This window comes from Manis javanica, chromosome 12 (genome assembly GCF_040802235.1).
Source record: "Manis javanica isolate MJ-LG chromosome 12, MJ_LKY, whole genome shotgun sequence".
Classification (NCBI taxonomy): Eukaryota; Metazoa; Chordata; class Mammalia; order Pholidota; family Manidae; genus Manis; species Manis javanica.
The window spans coordinates 85,999,845-86,020,519 of record NC_133167.1 but is presented as its reverse complement, the minus strand read 5'-3'; the positions used below and the strand labels follow the sequence as shown (position 1 = coordinate 86,020,519).

The window sequence follows — 20,675 nt, the reverse complement described above, 5'->3', positions numbered from 1 at the left end:
TGAAAAATAAACTACAATAATCTCTCAACATAGAAACAAGATTATGCAATTCAAAGTGCAATTTAACTTTAGTTGGGACTATGCTGGACCCATTCAATGTATTGGGGGGGTTGATTACTGAGATAAGATTGCTAGATTTACTTATGAGGCAGCCCTATAGCACTGACTCAAAAGAGGATCTCTCCAAGACTGAGATAAACCAGGCAGAAAAGGGAAAGAAAGAAATCATGAGGCTATCAATGTTACATATTTGAGTTTGTGGATACTCGAAGAAAAAGCTCCGGCTTACTCAGAGATGGCATCTTTGCAAGGAAGTCTATAATAAAAAAGTCTATAAAATAGGATTTTTAGGAAAAAAAAAAAAAACAGGGTAAAATATTTTTTGAGAACTGGCTTGGAATCCAGCAACTTGTTCTGAACATATTTTAATTATAAATGTTTTATATTGTACTCAAAACTTTCAAACTATCTTTCCATTTAAAAGACTACATTCTCCTCTGTGGCACAAACACAAAGAGATCAACTTCAAATAATTTGGTTGCACCTTAAAACAAAATTAGTATGGCCCTAAATCCTACCACATAGTTCATTTTTTAATGATTCACCAGGAGTAAGATTTAAAACTCACTTCCTTTAGAATGCTAGGCTTAATGAAAAAATTCTAGGTCTGTGCATCCTAATTACTACTTTAAAAGAGAAAATCAAACCCTATTTTCACTGTTTATTTTTCATAATGATACAGTAACCTTTGTCAGTCCCTTTTTTTTTTTTTTTTTTAAGTTTACTGTGTCAGCTGTCTGGAATTTATACTGCACTTCCTCATAGACATAATGTTATAAATGGTAGTAAAAATCCTACCAAATCCTATTTGACTCCTAGTGTAGCTAATGTGTGGGTGGTACTTACTGAGTCCTCAAATCCCTCCTTCACTGGAAGAAAATGTTTCAGAGCATGTTTTAAACATCCTGTATTTCAAAAATTAGTCCGCTGATTCTGGAAAAACCGTCCCCTGGGGAAACGAGTTGACTCACTACACGCTATTACAAAAGCCTCTTAACTGGTCCCTCCCAGCCTCCCGTATCTTCCTCCTATGTTGTCCCCCATTGTTTTCCCGTTAACCTAATCGCATACCTAGATATGTCACACCTACTTGAAAGCCTTGTTCTAAGAACGTTCTACAAGGTAAAGTTCAAACCCCTTAGCAGGACAAAAAAGGCTCTTCCCAACTGGTACCAATCTACCTACATTTCTTCCTTGTCTGCCTTTCAAGTAGACTGCCTGGAGCCCTTTCAAGGCTCCCTACTCTTGAAAAACTCTCTTCTCTTTAGAATGCACTCCTATCCTTTTACTGGAACATTCCTTAAGATAGATCAACTCAAACATCACTTACTCTATAAAAGCTTTCCCAAAAATTCCTCGTATAGACTTAGCACATTTGGTCACCCTTTGCCCTTCCATAAGCATTAAGCATGGTGCTTATAAGCGTTCAATAATTGTTGACTATATTTTGAAGGCATACACATGCTTAAATGAGGGACTGGCCATAAACTGTTAAAGCTGCAGCTGAAAACCTTAGGATTTTCCATTCATCGATAAGCAGGTATAATACATACAGTAACATTAAAAGTAGTCTTGCTAACACAGAATTATGGACGTATAATAATCTATTACACATGCCTTATAGATATATTCATATACATGTAGACACGCATTATATTATCACCAGTTGTATAATCTACTTCACCTTAAATACTGGTAAATGTTAACTATCTAGAATACTATAGCAAATACAGTCTTAACCTTGGTAATTTTGAGGTAGAGCAGGGACATGGGACAAGCATGATGATTAAGTTTTCCTGCCTATGATGAAAAATGCCAAGATAGAAATAGTATAGTAAGAATAAGAAGGACTCCATTTTAAGATTAAGAGTCCATTTTAAAAACCAGGGAGTTAAGAGGTAAGATTCCTAACATATTTTATGGTAATTAGCCAACAACCTTTCTTAAGGCAGGACAAGCAGTCCTAAATAGTAATGTTCCCACTGCTTGAGGGTAACCACTATCTTGGAGAAGAACAGGATCAATACATTCCTTGCATTAAGTTTATCTTATAGAATATCTAGAGGACTGACTTGGATAATGACATAATGTCTCTCACTGGAGACAGACATGATAAGGCCACAAGTCAAGCCTCTGCTCCCCCTGGCCTTTTACCCCATCCCTGAAAGCCTGAACAGAATCCAAACCTTTAGTGCCCCTCCTCTCTGAGGTTTCCCACACTCTCTTTTCTTCAGGTGGTACTTTGCCTTAAAGACTTCTTGCTGCTGGACTTACTGTGTTCTGTCTCTGCACTCATAAACTTTTTGGGAAGTTAATAAGAGACCTTTTCCCCTGGTAAGCATCTTGTTACTTTGCTATTTCATTCTGTTTTCTAGACTTAAGCACAAGTCTTCACACTCTCTCTGTTCTACTTCAGAAAAGGAGGGAAGGGCTACTAAGATCTCTGATTTGGGCTTGCAAGTTCCCATTGCCTGGGTGACCCAGACGGAACTGCAGCTGTAAGACCATGGTCTTTAGTAGCCTGCCCAAAAATCTCCTTTCTTTGCCTTTCGGAAGTTCTCAGAACATAATCTCACTACATCCAGTGCTCTGTGGCTCCCCCCAATCCTGGGGTGGTAGGGGCTTAGTTCCTACACCGTGCAGATTGAGGCAGACATCAGATGCCAGGGGGACCCTGGCTTCAGTAGTTGACAAGGGATTTGCCCTAAGCTGAGTTCGGTGAGCTTCCCTTTCCTCCCTTTGCTCTTCCTTGCTCTCAGCTGCCTGCCTGCTTTTCTGTTGCCATTCACTACCACTCTCACTTTAATGAATTCCTTCCTTATCTCTGCTCCTCCGACCTCTTGAGAATTCTTTCTCCATCAGCGTCAAGAACTGTTCCCTATCCAGGTTGAGGTTTCACCTCCTGAGTAGAGACAGACCTCCCCAGACACAGCTGCCCCGGAAACAGCCTCCCGTTCAACAAGGTTTCAGTGTTTAGAGCTTCCAAATTCCCATAGTGGGAATTTCAAACCTTATTTGAAAAAGAATAAGCCAAAGATAAGAAAAAATTGTAGTTTCCGGAAGGTCAGCAGTCCCTCACTGAAATCTTCCACCATCACCTTAGAACAACTCTCAGGGCCGGGATTTGGTAAAACCTACACTCTCCTTCATACTTTGTGGCTGATAAAGAAAATACAGCCACGCAAATAATAATTTAATACAGGCCAAAATAAATAAAGAAGTTGGTTCTGGAAAGACGCTAGATTGTCGGCAATTGGTTTCCACTATGTTTGGGCATCTTCTACATAAACACCTTACATATTCAAGGTAAGTTTCACAATTGAAAAGTGACTCCATGTAAATGGTTGAATTCGTATGATAATCCTCTGGGTTAAGCAGCGAAAGGATTATTTGTCCGGACTTCAGGCATTACAAACCCAGCAAAAAAATGCAGATGAAAGACTCTGGCTATAGAAACGTAACACTTCGTTTCCAAAAAGACATATTTTTACTAACAACAAAATAGCCCAAGAAAAATGAGCAAACCCCCCTCCTTCGTTCCATCACTAAACTTAGGTCGGTGGACCTACGAGTGACTCCGCTATTAAAATGAAAATCAAAATTTCAAATTATGATAACCTGGAGCAAAAGTTCCACCTCCTGGTGTTTCCCACTGACATTCAACTCTACAAGCGAGACCAAGCTCCATTTCTCAAAGCAGCTGAACAGGAACACACCCTCGGCGCGCACCCAGCCGACTCCCCGAGACCAGGGTCCCACCCAGAGGAGTCCCCAGAGCCTGGGGGACCCAGCTGGGCGCGAGGTGGGGGTGGGGCGCCCCGCACGAGGCTCTGCGGAGCAGGAGACGGAGGAAGAGGAACCAGACGGGAGCACCCTGCCCAGCAGGGCTCGGGGTGCCAGACCCTAGCCCCGGGTCTGAGCACTGTCCACACACGGCAGGAGCGGCTCCGCCTCCCGACGCCAAGCCGGGTCCCCAGGCCAAGCGCCTCCGCTCCCAGGCGCCACCAGAGACCTCCGAGCATCCCAGCCGTAGCAAAGGAATCCCCAAGGTCCCTGGGCGGCGGATACCCACCTGACCGAGCCCCGCCGAGGACCGGGCCCACCAAGCCAAACAGCAGCAGCCACTGGAAGAGGAGGGCCCCTAAGCGCGAGCCCGCGCCCGATCCCATCTCGGCAGCTTCCGCAGGTTCCTCTCAGGACGCGGTCGCCTCTGCCTCCGCCCGCTCCATCACTTCCCAACCCTGCCGGGGCCCCAGAGCTGGAAGGGACGCGCGCGCCCGGGGCGAACACGCGCTCGGCACTGACGCAACTCGGCGGTCCGAGCTCGCTCCCGACATCGCGCTCGCTGCGCTGACGTAGGGAACACCAGTCGCCGGCGGGAGAGAGGGATTTCCGCCGAGCGGCGTGAACAGCACAACCTGCCCCGCCCATTCTCTGATCTCCCCGCCCCCTCGCCTCCCAGGCCCGCCCACTTTGGGGATCGCAGGAACTGATTGGAGGAAGGTCTCGCAGTCGGAGGAGCGGAATGTGAGACCCAGAAGAAGAATTAAGAGGCAGGAGGCGCAATCCCCGCCCCTCTGCGAAGACTTTTATGATTGGTTAGAGTGAGTTGGGCGGAGCGTCGAACTACGCGTCCATTAGCCGTTTGGCGGGGAGGGGCGGGGATATACGGAGAGGCCTTATCCGGCAGCGCTGGGCTGCGGTGCCTGCCGGGGTTTGCGATTAAGGCCGGTGTCGTCCCTGGGCCCGGGAAGATGGTACTGGGTGGTTGCCCGGTGAGTTACTTACTCCTGTGCGGCCAGGCGGCTCTGCTGTTAGGGAACCTACTGCTCCTGCACTGTGTCTCTCGGAGCCACTCGCACAACGCTACGGCCGAGCCCGAGTTCACATCCGCTGGCGCCGCCCACCTAGAGGGCTCCGCGGGCGCTCCGAGCTGGGAATATGGCGACCCCCACTCTCCGATCATCCTTTGCTCTTACCTGTAAGCTGCCCAGTGGTCGAGGCGGGTGGAGGTGGAGATGGGCTAGGGATATACGGAAGGGATATCCTTACGTAAGGACCCGATAGTCAACACGCGGGAGGAAAATACCACGACAGGTGTCCCACTCCTCTCACCCATGCGGGGAAAGCCTTGTGTGTCTGTGGCAGGTCCTTTGGGACCCCAAAAGGGGAGAACTAGGGAGCAATGACATCATATAAGCCTCCGGAAAAAGGGTATGAGGTTGTGCCTCCTAGTCCATCCGAGGCGCTGGTACCTAGTGAGGCACAAATTACTGTCCCTGCCTACAAGGCACTTCCTGTAAAAAGCAATATCCTTACCGATGCAGAACCTGGCCATTTTGTAGTATGTCTTTATTTAGTCACATCAGAAAAGGCGTTTTGGGAAATGCACAGCAAACTGGGAATCCTTTGGCTTCATTCATGCCCCCAAAGCCTTGTGGCTGTGTTTGCCTAGGGAAAAGATGAAGCCGTGGCACAAGTAGAGCCCATGTAGAAATAGGACCAGAAACACACCCCTTCCCCAAAAAAAGGGGCATGGCGATTTGACCTGCTGTGCTTCATTCCACCTGACACCATCTCTTGTCTTGTGGAAGAGTCAGAATGGAATTAAACCCTCAAAAACTTGAAGAAATGGCTGCCTGTTTTGATTATATACATGTGAACAGCCATTTGCATAAAAAGATATATGTATATATATATATGAACATGATCTTACTGGTGACTTACAGACCTGATGAATTTATAGACTGTGAAGACCCAGTGGATCATGTTGGAAATGCAACAGCATCCCAGGAACTCGGTTATGGTTGTCTCAAGGTAAGTTTTTGTTTCATACACGAACTCCTCCATAGAGAAATAGTATACTGGCTAAATGCTGTTTAAGTATAAGGGATGTGAAGTTACCTTTTGGCAGACTTCATTAGAACAATTTACTGGAAATTTTCATCCTGGCCAGGGTCAGTGGCCTGAACGAGACATTTAGTGTCCTCAGGAAGAAGCGCTCTGTACCACAACTACCCGGATACAAAGACCAACCTCCCTGTGGTTCTTTCAGCCATTGAGAATGGCAGATTTGAAGCTAAAGTGTCACCTCGGATTATCATTCAAGCATGCATATTCCTAAAAGAGCAAAAGAAAGGCTTATGCACTTTCTATAATTGGTGGCAGATTGAACACTGCATCTTTGTTACACATGCATTTGGGGCAAAGCTCCTCTTGCCAATGGCCTTACTTTCACCAGGCAAGCAGTTCCACCATGTCTTTAGGAAACAGATAGGGTCTATAGTATAGTCTTTGTAGGAGGTTATAGTGTTCAAGGAGAAGCCTTTAGTAACAATGGTCTCTTGGAATGGAAAGAATTAATAATATTTTGTAATTAATAAAGTCCCTTAAGCTGAGTGCACCCTTCCTAGTCAGTCTACCAAAAACCACTGAAGTTCATGTGCCTCCTCCCCATCATGGACTCACCATTATGGTATTTCAGGCTGTGTAATATAAGTCAAGACTCAGTCAGGTGTAAGAGAATTAAAGGAAAACATTCTTTGTACTAAATAAGACAGAGGAACAAACCTGAAAGTAGTAAGACCAAAAAGGCAACTCTTAACTGCCATCATGTGTAAAGAAATATTTTCAACATAGTGAGATTTTGTTCTATTGATAATTATTGATGAAGGTTTGAGTTAGCCTTGTATAGAGGTCTCTTACTTTTGCCCAATTTAATTAAATAAAAACTGGGTTGATCGTATCAAGGTACTGAAATGGTCACTTCCCGTACAAGTCCTAGAGGACTGGCAGTACTCAGGCTTCTGAGTCCTGGGGGAGGCACAGCAGTAAGCATCCTTATTTCCCACTCTGTTCCCTTTGAGGAATGCTCCAAAGAAAATAGTTGTGAAGTACTTAATGAGGTGCTAGTAGAGAATGTACAGCTGTGCTTTCTCTGCTGGAATTCAGTTACTCAGAGTAAGCGGTCCTGTTCTGAATTTGTTTGCTGGAATTTAAATTTATACTCTAAATGTACTATTGATATGATAAATACATTCATGACCTAAATAAAGTCCTGAGTCAGAGAGTTCCTTCCTAACTATGCACATTTATAATATATATAAAACAAACCTCTAATAAACATTGACTTTTTAAATGCCCATTTTCAAATATTCAGCAATGTGCTCTTTTTCTTTTAAGTATGGATAACCAAGGCATTGTGTCCATCTATCCTAAATGGTATTTCATAAAACTTGTTACCTACTTTTTTAGATTATTAAAGAAGCCAGTCATAAAGAAGGTAAAAACAGTTTAAACAATGTACATTTAAGATGGACTAATTTAAAATCACTTGAAGGATGTCACTAAATTTCTTTCTCTTGAACACAACTTTATCCCAACTTTGTTAGAATCATAGTCCTGAGTCAACTTCTATGAATATGAAGATACATTTTGTGTTGCAAGAATACTTTGTTTTATTGCACTTGGCTTTATTGTGCTTTGCAGATACTGTTTTTAACAAACTAAAGGTTTGTGGCAGCCCCGTGTGGAGCCAGTATTGGCGCTATTTCTCCAACAGCAAGAATTTCTCCAACAGCATCTGCTCACTTTGTGTCTCTGTCACCTTTTGGTAATTCTCACAATCTCTCCAGCTTTTTCATCCTTATTCTATTTGCTCTGGTGATCCGTGATCAGGGAATGTAACTCACTGAAAGCTCAGATGACGTTAACATTTTTTAGCAGTAAAGAATTTTTTGATTAAGGTATGTACACTGCTGTCATAGACATAATGCTATTGCACACTTAATACACTACAGTATAGTGTAAACATAACTTTTATGTGCACTGGAAAACCAGAAAATTCATTTGGCTTGCTTTATTGTGATACCTTATTGTGGGGGTCTGGAACCAAACCTGCCATCCCCCTGCAGTGTGCCTGCACCTGCTTATTGAGTTTGGTTTTGTGCTTTGTTTTGTTTTGGTTGTTACGCTACAGTTCGGGGGTCAGGCCTACAGTGATGTGGAACACACTTCAGTCCAGTGCCGGGCCCTGGATGGAATTGAATGTGCCAGTCCCAGGACCTTCCTACGAGACAATAAACCTTGTATTAAGTAAGTGTGACTTGGAATGGAGAAGTGCTACATGGGTGGAAGCAGAGCTATTTCCCTTGTCATCTCTTGATGTGACTTTTTCTTTTCCCTAAAGTGTTAAAAAAGAGCAACATGATTACTACTGTGTATAATCCATGGATGGGACAGTATGGTTCTAACAGAAAGGACACTGGACTTGAGACCCAAGGCCAGATGTTCTAAATGTCTCTCTCACCAACTAGCCAAGTGCCTTTGGGCCCAGAGTCTCCAACCCTTCATCTACAAAATGAGGGCACAGATACCTGAAAATAGCCTGATTATTTTAGGCATAAAGGTTTTATGAAAATTGTGGGCCTCTCTCTGTTAAAATCAATTTATTTTAAAGAATTAGTATTATTTCTGCAAATTCAGCTTGAAAGCACAGAACTTCTACCTCTTGCTAATGGAGAGCGTCTGTTTAGTGATATTAGAGCAACTGCGAATGAGTGCCCTCAGTATGGAGAACCTTATGAACAGGCCCCTTTTAGTTGCCAGGCAACAATAGGAAAGGTATACGGAAATAAGTGTTCATTTATCCCTTGGAGAACTACATTCAGAGCTGCAGCCTCAGGAATGGGGCTTGTTGTGGGGAAGGCGGGAGGCCCAGACTCCCCTCCCACCAGGAGGCCTATTGTACAGTTGGCTTGGTAGTTCCTTGTCCAATCCAACTCCATATTTGTTCCGATGAGGCCTCCATGTTTCAGATAGTGCTCTTCTGAGACCCTGGACCATCTAGAGATATGTTTTGGTGGGGTTGGGGGAGTAGGAGGCCACAGAAGGCTGCTGCACCACCACCTTGTCACGTACGTTCAGTTCATTAATCATGAAGTGTGATAAACCTCTTCCTTTCGATTCCTTTTGTCTAGGTATACTGGACACTACTTCATAACCACTTTGCTCTACTCTTTCTTCCTGGGGTGCTTTGGAGTGGATCGTTTCTGTCTGGGACACACTGGCACAGCAGTAGGGAAGCTGTTAACACTTGGTGGACTTGGGATTTGGTGGTTTGTTGACCTTATTTTGCTTATTACTGGAGGACTGATGCCGAGCGATGGCAGCAATTGGTGCACCGTTTACTAAAAAGAGCTGCTTTTTGGCCCAGAGACGCACATCTTCTGAATTCACCTCTATGTGCTCAGAACTCTTCCTTGATACCAGACATCACTATCGCTTTCCCTCTTTGGAGGGAATAGGTTTGATTAGGAAAGTTTCTTTGGACTTTGGGTTTTCAACCCGAATTTTACCTTGCAGACAAGCAATGGCAAACAGTGTTTGAGAACCAGGTTTGTACCTTTCCTCATGTATATAAAGGATATTGACTGAACTTATAATCTGCAGAAAGCTTTCCATGCTCTTTAATTTCTGTACATTGGCATATCTTCAGTCCTTTGGAGCACATGGACCCAAGACAGGCAAAGTGAGTATTTGTAGCCTTGTACCTTTGGTGACCCTGAATCTTCATGCAGAAAAGATCTGAAGCTGAAGCAAGGAAAACCTTCAGCAGAAGTAGAAATGGCTAGGGGTTTTTAACACTGACATCCTGACTTTATGGACTTAAATTGCAGAATAAATTTTGCCAACCTAGAATGCTGTTTGGATAATTTCAGTAGGTAGAGTGAAACTCAAGATTTTGTTTGTTTTGCTCAAATCAAGGTGTTTGAAACTAACCACCTTACTAACAAATCCTAATAGTTCATCATTATTATTCTCCAGAGGCAGTATATTATACAGTACCATAATTTCTTCATTTCCATTATGTTTTGGAAGCCAGCAATATCAGATATGTCTGAGTCAAGCATGGCAGAATTTTCCTATCTAAAAATTAGTATTTACCAGTTTAGAGAGCTCATATTGCAGACTGGTTGAAAAGATTTCATACAAGTAACTATAAAACTGTTCTTCACGATGGGCCAAGATATGGAGCCCTTATGCCCTTGAAAAGGAAAACAGACTCTTAAAGGATATTGAGTGTTGGGTAGAGTCAAGATGTGATTTACAGGGGCAAAGAGAAACTGAACACATTGTCAAAATAAGCCTGGTACCCAAGTTCCCACAGTGAGCTGTAGCAGTCAGTCCTGGGGAAAGACACAGCCACACTTTTGCATTCCTGAGCCACTAGGAATTAGCAGGAAATGTTCCAAATTATAAATGGTCTTAAAAATATAGTTTTCATACCTTGTAATCTAAGTTGAAAGAGCTGTTAATATAAAGTGGGAGGAGGACTTTGTGGACAAAGTGGACTAAGAGCCTGTTCTTCAGGATAACTTAGAAATTCTAGAAACAAGGTAGAACTGCTCAAAGTTTAGTGTCATAATTGACTTCAAGATCAACAATCAACAGTTAAAATAACTCTGGACATGCTTTATCAGCATATGTAAGCTTTTCAGCTTTATTACACCTGATTAAAATTGCTCTTATTAAATGGTGGCAGTGTGTATAAATTAAAATAGGTTGTTCTGTCTTGAAAGTTCTGTACCACAATGGCCTTAATCTTATTTATAACAGTAATAATTGGTAGATTCTTATTTACAATCCCTATACTCTAAGGCAGTATCTTTTTTAATTGCTGTGGGCCGTGAAGAAACTGGGCCCTCTCCCAAGGAAAATGCACATACACATCAAATTTGCATAGAATTTAAAGGGATGCCATATTAAAAAAAAAAAAAACTCATTTCTAAGAGAACTCTGGAAAGCAAACTAAAAATCTTAGCAGAAGTATGATACTACTTTAAGCCACAAATCCTGCCTGATCTCACTTTTTTTTTAAGTCTTTTTAGGGATATTCAAAAACCCCAGCAAAAACTATTTTCTTTACAGAAAAGTAAATTTGGCAGTTTTCAGACTCAAATCATGTAAGAGCTTGGGTAACAAGGTAAAAGTCTGTGTATTACTGAAGAATCTGATTTATAGAAGCAGCCCTTCTTACAGCCAGAAAAGCCATGGCTAGAGTGGGAACTTGAGAATCTTTAATATTCTTCTGTGACAATCTGCAGTTGTCATTTTCATCCTGACTTCTGAATGACACCCCTCCTCTGTGTCTACAGCCCTTGGCCAAATGTGATCCAGAATGAGACACTGACTGAATAAAGGTGTATCATTAAAAACTGGATATCCTTTGCACTGGATTCAGGTAGTTTTTAATGTTTGTAGCTAAGTGAGTGAGTGAGTGAGTGAGTGAGTGAGTGAGTGAGTGAGTGTGTGTGTGTGTGTGTGTGTGTCCATTTGTGGCCATAAGTGTGTGTGTGTGTGTGTGTGTGTGTGTGTGTTACCCCATTTGTGGCCATAGAGAAGTTTTTAAAGAATAGTATCCTTCTGTCAAGGTTAAATTAGAAATGTGCCTATTTTTCAGTTGTTTCCAATCTTTAAATAAAATGTTACTAGCTCCCCAGACTTCCCAACACCATGTCCTTTTTCCACGTGCCTCAGTAAGGCTTCTTGGCAGTAGAATAGCACCCCCAATGTAATGGCCCCTGAATATGTGTGTGTGTCCTAAACCATTCATTTTTTTCTTTATAAGAAAGAGATTCTAAAATCCCTTGCCATCTTTGGCACATCCTCAGTACAAACCAGGTAATACAGCTTTTGTTTTGTTAGATAATTTCTTTTAAAAGCAAGATACTTAATTGATTATTTCAGGTGTGACCGTCAGAATCAAAGTTTGGCTTGCCCGACGAACCGTGATAGAAAGGAGATCACTGTCCTTAACGGCCTCAGTAACGTCCCTGGTGGTGGTGACAGGTTGCCCGTTTATGCTCACAATGATATCGTGGTCTCTCAGCCCAGAGCTGGGAGGAAAGAGTGGGGAAGAACCATGAAACTATAAGTTTTACTTATTCCCATAAAGACTCTAATGTCTGTCTCTTAACTACTATTTTGTTGGCATTAAACATACAAACCAGGAAACAGAAATGGCCTCAATCCTTCCAAATATGAAGGCTGTTCTCAGTTAGGGGAAGTTACCTGGGGGACAATAATCCTCTTTTATAAAAATATTCTACCAAGATCGTGTGCAATGAATTGACTCCTCCCATATGTTAGATTTAGCTTGGAACAGGGAATTGAGAGCTTTCAGTTTTTACTAATCTGTGACCTCTACCAGCAAACATGAAAAGCCCAAGCAATTTATTTTTCCCCAGTTACAATCCAATCTGTTGACTCTGCCAGCACACTAACCTGCTCCATGTTCACCCCCAGCCTACAGAAATGGAGGTGTTGAGCTGCTCTCTGCTCCCAGTAATCCAAAGAACAGTCATCCTTCCAAGTTCAGATGTCTAAGGCTCTGGTTCTAGGTTCCTTTCCCCTAAAGTTGTGATTATATTCAGTCTCCAACATACTTGCTTCCCATAGAATTACACATACTCCAGAAACAAAACCACCTCCCAATACAAAACAGCACAGTAAACACAAGCCATGCTGATGATTTGTCTGAAAAAAAAAACAGGCTAGAAAAGGAACAGCAAATGACTCTAGAAGACACCTTGAGGGAAATGGGAAGCCCAGGGAAGGGTGATAATGTGGCAGGTCACCAAATATGTGGAGTGTATAAAAAAAAGATACATAAGATAAATTTAAAGCAAGAGGATGTGAAGGGAAGTTTGAAGGCAGAGGTGCACGCATGGGATCCTTTAGAAGAAGGACAGCTCAGGAAGGCCACCAGTGCATCTAATGCATTGTGGTTCTGTGAGTGGAGAGAGAGCTGCCAAGCATTTGTGCACCAAATACAAGGAATGGGGGCTCAAATCAAGTAGGTGACCATTCCCAGGTGTCACAGCTTGTAAGGGGCCAAAGTAGGACTTGACTCTGGGTCGTTCAGACTTGAACACTCATCTTCTGGCCACTCAATCACTCTGCCTCTCAGAAGCAAGAAAAGTAGCCACAGGCAGGTCAATGGAGGGGTTTAGCTAGGTTCCACATCCCTGCCGACTTATTGTGCAAATTTCAGTTAACCTCTCTGCCACAGCTGCTGCCTCTAAAATAATTCCTATGACATACGACTACTGGGGGCTCCAACAATGTAAAACACTTAAAATGGTGCCTGCTGGTAAGTGGTTAATAGGTGCCAGCTTTTATTACTGGAATTATTAGTAAGAATGGGTGAACCCAGGAAGAACAGATTTCCGGTTTATCAGTGACTTTCAGCAAGTAATACTTCCCATATTTTAATGTGCATGAGAGTCACCTGGAGATCTTGTTTAAATGCAGATTCTGGTTCAGCAGTGGGGCCTGTCATTGGGCATTTCTAGAAACCTCCAGGTGATGCTCATGGTACTACTGTATAGAGCACATTTTGTAGCAAAGACCTGGAGAGCCGAAAATGATAGCTTTGGCCTCCAACCAGAAGTTAAAAATAATCGGTGGTAAGGGAGGGAGGAAAGGGCAGGAACCAGGGAAGTCTAGAAAAGGCTGTGACAAGCCAAACTGAGACCTAACATAGCTATCCTGAACTTTTAGTACCCTTTGCTTTCTTCCCCCCTACTAAAAGAGTTACTATAATCTAAACAGGTTATTGAGCTCTTGAAAAACAACAGTGAGGGAGATGGATATTGCAAAGCTAAGCATATGAGAGAGACCCAGGAGAATCAATGTAGGTCAAGCCACTTCTTCCTTCAGTAGTTGATATTAATGTCTCAAGACAGCAGTAAAATCAGCTGCTGCATCCTTGCAATGCTGCTCTAGCCCTGGCTTTACTTGCTTCTTTCTTTAGTGCTGGCCGTTGATACTGTCATCCAGGGCTCAAAGGAAAAAGTTTGAAAGTACCTAAAACATGTTCTTCAACTTTTAACCCTCTGGATTTCCCTGATTCTTAATAACTAAGATATTGAAAGGGTAGATCTGGGAAGTCCTAGCACAATTAATTTGAACTTATGCTATTAACTCATATCGTTTTTTCTTCAACTACAGAAAACGACCTCCTTCCCCCCAAAAAGGCCATTACAAATACACAAGTCTAAACCAGGACTCCCCAACAGACATGTAAAGCAAGCCATATGGGTCATTTTGAATTTTCTGGTAGCTACATTTTTTTTAATTTTTAAAAAAATGTTGAAAATTCTGTTTAAGAAAACAGATGAAATTAATGTTAGTGATATATCTCATTTAGTTCAATATACCTAGTATTATTATTTTTACATGTAATATTTTTTAAATTACTAATAGGTCTTTCACACTGTTTCATATATCTCTGAAATCCACTAGAAACAAACACCTCGTAATCACATGTAACACGTAGGCATTAAAGTGAAAGGCAGTCATCCCAAAACAAAACCCCCAGAAAAAGATGTCTTTAGTAGAAAAATATTTTACACTGCCTCTGGGTTTCCCATTGAAATGCATGGATAGGGCCCTGCACTGGACAGCCCCAGCCTCGGTCCTACACACATTCCGGCTGCACAAAGGCCTGAGCTCCCCTTACCTTTCAGCCGCTGTTCCTTTAATCACCTCATATGCAAAAACCCCAGAATTCACATCTGGGAAATCTGGATTCTGCCTTTTCATCTCCTGAAGAAGGCTGGGGAAAGTGAGGAGAGGTTTCCCATCAGGTTAGGAAGTACAGTGAATGAATCCCAAGCCCATTTTTGTCAAAGTGCCCAACTCTTGGGAGGTATTGTCTCTTCTCCTCAAGGTACGCAGGGACCAGTGAGAAGTCTGTCAAGCTAGTAGCAACATTCTTCCCTGGGGGTGGTCTAGTTCTCCAGGCCAAAGCCCAGAACCACTGGACTTTATAAAAACACAGCCACAGTGAAGGGAACTACTGACGAGTTGAGGGGATGCTCAGATACCCCATGACAGAGAGCTTACAGCCACAGAGTAGCCAGCTGTAGTCCGGATGCTTTAGCTTCTCTTTCGAGACTGTCCCGCTATGGCTTTGGCTTCTGAAAAGCAACCCAAACTCAAGCCCATGCTTACTTCATAGTGAGGGGCAGCATTCGCAAACCCAGATACTTCTTCTGTGGAAGAGCCTTTCCTGAGAGGAGAATTGTAATATGTTACTAACAACAAAAGTTCTTCCCTTTTGTCAGAGCTTATGACACCTGAATCTCAGAACATCCCTACTGTTAGAGCTGCCCTTCCAGGCTGTCTGCCACAAAAAGCACTTCAGAAGACCTCTGTCATTACTGCAGACCCACCTGCCATCCACCTCCTGGCCTCCAGCCCACGGGTGCCCTTTCCACCATAATTCAATCCGAATAATTCTGTGGGTAACTCATGCCTGGGTTTTCCCACCCAAGGTACTATGTAAGGAGCTGCAGACCAGTGCCTCAGTTTCCACAGAATTCCAACAGCCATTTCCACAGCAGACTGAGCGCTCCTGAAAACTCAAGAGGGGATGAAAAAGTCCTGATTCCCATTACCTTTCAACTGGCGCTCGTGGAATTCTGCCAAGAACTTTCTAATTCGATCTGAGGGAATTGCAAAGGAGATTCCTGCTGTCACCTTCAGTGTATTTATGCCAATCACCTCCCCATCCTGGCAAGGGAGGAGACATCCATCATTCAGTCACCGAGTTGTGCGAACAGAACAGGGCAAAACCAGAACAAGTAGCAGGAATGAAGCTAGTCACTTAGGGTCAGAACACAGAGAGGAGAGGGAGGGCAACTCAGTAGAGAGCAATGGATGTCACCCCATGGGACTAATAGAGTGGTAGGATAACACAGGGGACCCACACATGTGCAAAACCTGCTGAGGATATCTTTTCTTAAATCTTGAGCTCATTTTCTCCTTCACCAAAGTACGTGGATTTTCAAAGGGAACCACAGCTTGTATTTTGACACAGATAAGAGGAAAAGGAGTGTTTGCCTTTTTGTTTGTTAAATGCAACTAAAAGTAAACATGGAAAAGGCAAAAAGCTGTTCAGTTTTCAACAACACTTCAATGAAACTATTCTGATTAGCTAATCAACCTCAGAGAACAAAGTTCTGCTAAGCTGAAGCTATGAAGTGGGAAATACTTTCCTCTTCATGCACTTCATCATCTGATCATCTGGTAGCCTTTATTAGGTAATGGAAAGGGTAGAAAAGAGACCTCTGATCGTATTAAAATACAGATTATAATTCAGTGGGTCTAGAGTGTGGCCTGAAATTCTGCATCTCATCCCTGCTCTAGCAAACGCACTGTCTTCTGAAAGAAACTGGCACAAAAAATTAATGCAATGGTATGAATGAAAAGCACTCAATAATGGCACACACAATTCATCTTCCTTAAAAGCAAGTGTCTATGTAAAGAACCAAACTCAGTCAGCTCAGAGGGACTCAGCATGATCACACACTATGTGTCACACAGCATTACAATCTCTTATGTTTTCACATGTATTTGAGCAACTAGAAGCCCTGGCATTTCCACTAGAGGTGCTGAATAAAACTTAAGAACTAAATATATGACAGGACAATGGATTCTTGTGTGGTTCTTCTGCCATCTGTAAGCAAGTCAAGACTAAACACCTGGATAGACCACCTTATGTAATTAGCATTTTTTGATAAGGGACAGTTCATCTGTAGCAGCCACAGTGCTGCTAGGATATACATGACCTAGATTATAATTTTAATTACATACATTTAGTATAAATTGGGGTTTAGTACAGGACTTTTGTTAGCTAGCCAATGAAAGCAGAAAGCATGGTGAAGAGTTAGAAATAAGCGCTGAGTAAGCCCTGGCACTCCACTGGATGAGCTACCACGCCACAATAAGTCCACTGGAGATCTTAAATTATTCCCACCCATTTACTGAAGACACCATAACCAAAAAGCATCATATGACAAATCTCTATGCCAGCCTGACTCCTAGCCTGCATCACAGAATTTGTAATGTCTTTGAAAGTTAGGAAGAGACATGAAGAAGCAAGAAAAGTAGCCACTTACCAAGTTCACCAGCGGCCCCCCAGAATTCCCGTGCTGGAGACAGAATTTGAAAAAGCTATCAGTACTGGTCTCCTCATTTAGACACGGTTCCCAAATAAGTTTACCAAAATCAGCCTGCTTCAGGGAGCCCATTCCCCAAGGCAGGCAGAGCTGCAGCCCTGTCATCACCAAGACCGAAGTCAGGGCAGGTAAAACAGCACAGGGACACCTTCTAAGCAGTGGTGACCACTACAACAGGCCCTAGGACCACCCCCACGGTACCAATTACCACATCAAACAGGCTGAACTCTAACACCGTGGCAGTCCACCCTGCTCATGAGGATCTAACTGAACTTGGGCAGCCCCAAAAGTCCAAAGGGAAAAGACGGCCCCACTTCTCACTGTCCTGCCTGCATTCTGTGGGTTGAGGATGGCCTCCCAAGTGACTTACATTGATGATGGCGTCAGTCTGGATATAGTCCACATCTGAATCCATCAGCCCCAGCTCTTTTCCCCCTCGCTGTGTAGTGCTGACAATTCCCGCGGTCACTGTGTTCTGCAGAGAAAATGGGCTGCCCAAGGCCACCACGAACTCTCCAGCCCGCAGGTCGGACGACCTTCCGAGCAGCAACACAGGAAGGTCAGTCTGCATACCGCAAGGGGCGGGGAAGGCATACAGAAAAGGTGAAGAATAAACCAAGGATAGAATCAACCGAGTGTTTGTGTACATCACATGCCCAGCACAGTCCCTATCATCGTGACACTTAGAATCCAAGGATCACCCACCTACCTACATTGGTTCCATGACTGCCTGGTGCTTCCTTCTCCAACTGCCACCCAGGTCTCACTTGCTAAGGTATTCTGGACCACCTCTAAAATCTACCATTATTGCTTTGTTGAAGTTTCCATAGTAAACCACTAGTGAAGTGAAACTGATGAATGCAAACTGACATTACCAGCTTACTTTACACCATTCCACCTCAAAAGTCTACAATAAGCCCCACCCAGAGCAGCACTTCTCAAACTTTTATGTGTACTCCAATCACCTGGGAATCTTATTAAAATGAGGATTCTGATTCAATAGACCTAGCTGGGGTCTGAGACTCTGAATTTCTGAAAAATCCCTGGATGCTGGCTATGCTGCAGTCATGCAGACCACACTTTGTGTAGCAAGGGCTGCAAAATATTCCTTAGCAGTTTGGAATCCATTGCAATCATTCCAGGTATTCTAAGACAAGCAGAGAAATAAGTTCCCAGAAGCAGCATCTATTGAAGGAAGCAAAGGAGGAAAAAAAAAAACAAAGACTGCTGGATAGTTAATAGAAATTATTAGGGATGTACTGACAAGCATGGAGGGAAATAAACAGAAGGGGGAGTGAAAAACAGTGACTAGAAAAGAGCGCATACCAGATAGAAAAGGTGTAGTAGCATGGAGTGGGGTGGGGAGGAAAACAGCAGCACCTTCTAATGAAAACCCCCAAATGCAGGCTCTGATTTGGCCCTTGCAAACTCACATTTGGCTCAATCTTAATCAGTGCAAGATCCAACTTATGGTCAATGTCCTTGACAGTGGCTTCATACTGGACCCCACTGTGGAGCTCCACTCGGATCCGCTGCCAGTTGGTGAGAACGTGGGCATTGGTAACAATGAGCCCGTCCTCAGACACTATGAACCCAGAGCCACTGGATGCAGGAATAGCCTCACTGCTCAGAGGTGACCTGTCTCAGCATAAACAAAAGGTGGGGAAATTGGGATCCATCACAGTCTGGGAGCACAGGAGCCTCACATTGACCAAACATATCTCCACCAGTTTGCTCAGACATCTCACTTTTCCCTGTCTGTATTTCCTGCTCTCCACGTGTAAGTACGTTCTGCATGCTCAGTGCCCTGGCCATCTCCTGGGAACGCAACTGAGGGCTGATTCCAACTTTCCTTTTGGAAGAACCCTCCCTCCTTCGATGCTGCTCAAAGCACCAACCCTCTGCCTTAAAAAGGGTTAACGTACCATGCTGTGGGCAAAGTGGACCTAGTGCCACATTTTCAAGGACCCAGGCAGAGTCCAACAAGTCTGGTTCAAGCTTAGGTACCACTACTAGCTGGCTTTGTGACATGGAATTTTCTTCCATGCGCACAGAGGGCTGGGCAAGATCACCACCCAGATGCCTTCCAGCTCTTACATCTCCCCTTCAGTTTTGTCTGTGGGAGAAGAGCAAGAGGGAAACCCCAGCCACCTGGGGGCGGAGGAGTAGCCCCGATTTGCAAGTCAGCATCCCTATGCCTCTGCTCTTGGGCTAAATGACCCTGAACAGGTAATTCAACCTCTTGGGGCCAGGATTTCTTCGCAGCAGTTTTTACAACAAACTAACGATGCCTGTAGAGGACGGCCTCCTACACCTGCTTTACCTTTGGAAGAGCTGCAAGTGAACCACGGCTGGCGCTACCTGTTCCACCACTGCAGCGATGAAGTTGTGCTTGCTCCTGAGCCATCCTGCGCTGCTGGTCCCTGTGAAGACACTCTCCATTCGTGGGGGCGGTGGGAGCCTCGCGGGCTGACCATAGATAGCGGGGTCCTTTGCGCCCCGTCTCCCCACTTTCTCTCCCCTTCCTTTCTCCGGGCCCCCCTCCTGTGTATGCCCTGCAGTGCCGTAAGGGTGCGCCTTGAGGGAGCCAGACCTGTCATCCCGATGGGGGCAAAAAATTAAAAAGGGAAGACGGCGCTCAACAGGTATGGGGAGGAACGCGGGGAGAAACCACATGGGAATGGGTAACGAGACACCTAAGTTAGAAAGAAAACTAGGAACAAGGAGCTGAGGCCCTGCGGCAGACGGAGCAGCGCCGGACAGCACGAGCCAGGGCGCTCGGCGGGGAAGCGCGGGGAGCCGGGAGCGCGGGCCTGGCGCTCACCTGGGTCGGCACATCCCCCGTTCTGCACCGGCACGGCCGGGAGCGCGCCCCGGAGGCGCGCGGCGCGGTTCTCGGCGCGGAGAGCACACAGGCTGGGGTAGGTGCGCCCGTCGCTGCCGCACACGGCCGACCCCGCCTCGGGGCAGCCGCACGTGCCGAGCCCGGCGCCGCCCGAGCGCCGCGGAGCGGGGGGGGCGCGGCACTGGAGCCCCGGGGCGCAGGGCCGCCCCGCCGCCCCGCCGCACGCCTCGCCCTCGCCCGCGGCGCACACGTGGCAGCAGCTGCAGCGGTCGGGCACCGGCGTCGCCCCCGCCGGGCAGGTGGGCAGCGGCGGGCAGCGCGTCAGCTCGCAGGCTGCGGGGCAGAGGGGCCGCCAGGGCCTGACCCGCCTCGTCCCGACCCTGCGCACGGGCCCCGGGGCCAGCAGCAGCCACAGCAGGAGGAAGCGTCCGAGCCCAGCCGGCGACAGCGGCGGCCGGGCCATCCTGCTCCCTTCCTCCGCCCCCACTTTCCCCGTGCCTTCACTCGCGACCCGCAGCCGCTCTACAGGGAGCAGCTCTGCCCGGCTGGGGTGCCGCCTCCGCCAGCCCCGGCTTTAAGGGGCAGAGCCTGGCAGACCTCTGCACCCATTCCCGTACACCCCCCCCCGACCCGGGGCCAGGCCCACCCCGGGCCATGGAGACAGGCCCCAGCCCTGCCCAGAGCGGGGCCCTACCACGTGAAATGCGAAAAGCCAATAAAGAGGCACCCTGGCGGGAGAGTTC

The 20,675-nt window shown here is 45.3% G+C and overlaps 3 protein-coding genes across 4 annotated transcripts in view; 1 reads left to right on the top strand and 2 right to left on the bottom strand.

The window, feature by feature from the left end:
- ADAM9 (ADAM metallopeptidase domain 9) overlaps nt 1–4,440 on the bottom strand; it is a 117,252-nt gene extending 112,812 nt beyond the window's left edge. The window contains exon 1 of one of the 2 annotated variants that reach the window (XR_012123960.1): nt 4,133–4,440. Coding sequence is in view for 1 of the 2 variants with exons in the window: in XM_073218970.1 (XP_073075071.1) it covers nt 4,133–4,229 (97 nt within the window). In the remaining variant the exon portion in view is untranslated. The remainder of the gene's footprint in view (nt 1–4,132) is intronic. The other variant, XM_073218970.1, reaches the window with a different exon arrangement.
- A 271-nt stretch (nt 4,441–4,711) lies between these two features.
- On the top strand, nt 4,712–11,281 carry TM2D2 (TM2 domain containing 2). The gene is made up of 4 exons (XM_017669956.3): nt 4,712–5,041; nt 5,790–5,877; nt 8,039–8,154; nt 9,039–11,281. The coding sequence occupies exons 1-4, from the start codon at nt 4,815–4,817 to the stop codon at nt 9,250–9,252; spliced, it is 645 nt and encodes a 214-aa protein (XP_017525445.1). The 5' UTR covers nt 4,712–4,814; the 3' UTR covers nt 9,253–11,281.
- Nucleotides 11,282–11,399: 118 nt separating this feature from the next.
- On the bottom strand, nt 11,400–20,608 carry HTRA4 (HtrA serine peptidase 4). The gene is made up of 9 exons (XM_037014970.2): nt 19,912–20,608; nt 19,411–19,510; nt 18,521–18,725; nt 17,458–17,652; nt 17,028–17,060; nt 15,525–15,639; nt 15,079–15,136; nt 14,585–14,680; nt 11,400–11,957 (listed from the first exon to the last, which is right to left on the bottom strand). The coding sequence occupies exons 1-9, from the start codon at nt 20,393–20,395 to the stop codon at nt 11,792–11,794; spliced, it is 1,452 nt and encodes a 483-aa protein (XP_036870865.2). The 5' UTR covers nt 20,396–20,608; the 3' UTR covers nt 11,400–11,791.
- Nucleotides 20,609–20,675: the final 67 nt, after the last annotated feature.

Bases quoted from the DNA above. Each gene is read 5' to 3' on its own strand.
- HTRA4 (XM_037014970.2), bottom strand. From the start codon at position 20,395: ATGGCCCGGCCGCCGCTGTCGCCGGCTGGGCTCGGACGCTTCCTCCTG. The intron at 17,653-18,520 runs GTGAGTTTGCAA...TGCGGTATGCAG, and splicing joins TGATTAAGATTGAGCCAAAT to ACTGACCTTCCTGTGTTGCT. The intron at 11,958-14,584 runs GTAAGGGGAGCT...CTTTCCTCCCAG, and splicing joins AAAGGAACAGCGGCTGAAAG to CTCTGGGCTGAGAGACCACG.
- TM2D2 (XM_017669956.3), top strand. From the start codon at position 4,815: ATGGTACTGGGTGGTTGCCCGGTGAGTTACTTACTCCTGTGCGGCCAG. The intron at 5,042-5,789 runs GTAAGCTGCCCA...GGTGACTTACAG, and splicing joins ATCATCCTTTGCTCTTACCT to ACCTGATGAATTTATAGACT. The intron at 5,878-8,038 runs GTAAGTTTTTGT...GTTACGCTACAG, and splicing joins TCGGTTATGGTTGTCTCAAG to TTCGGGGGTCAGGCCTACAG.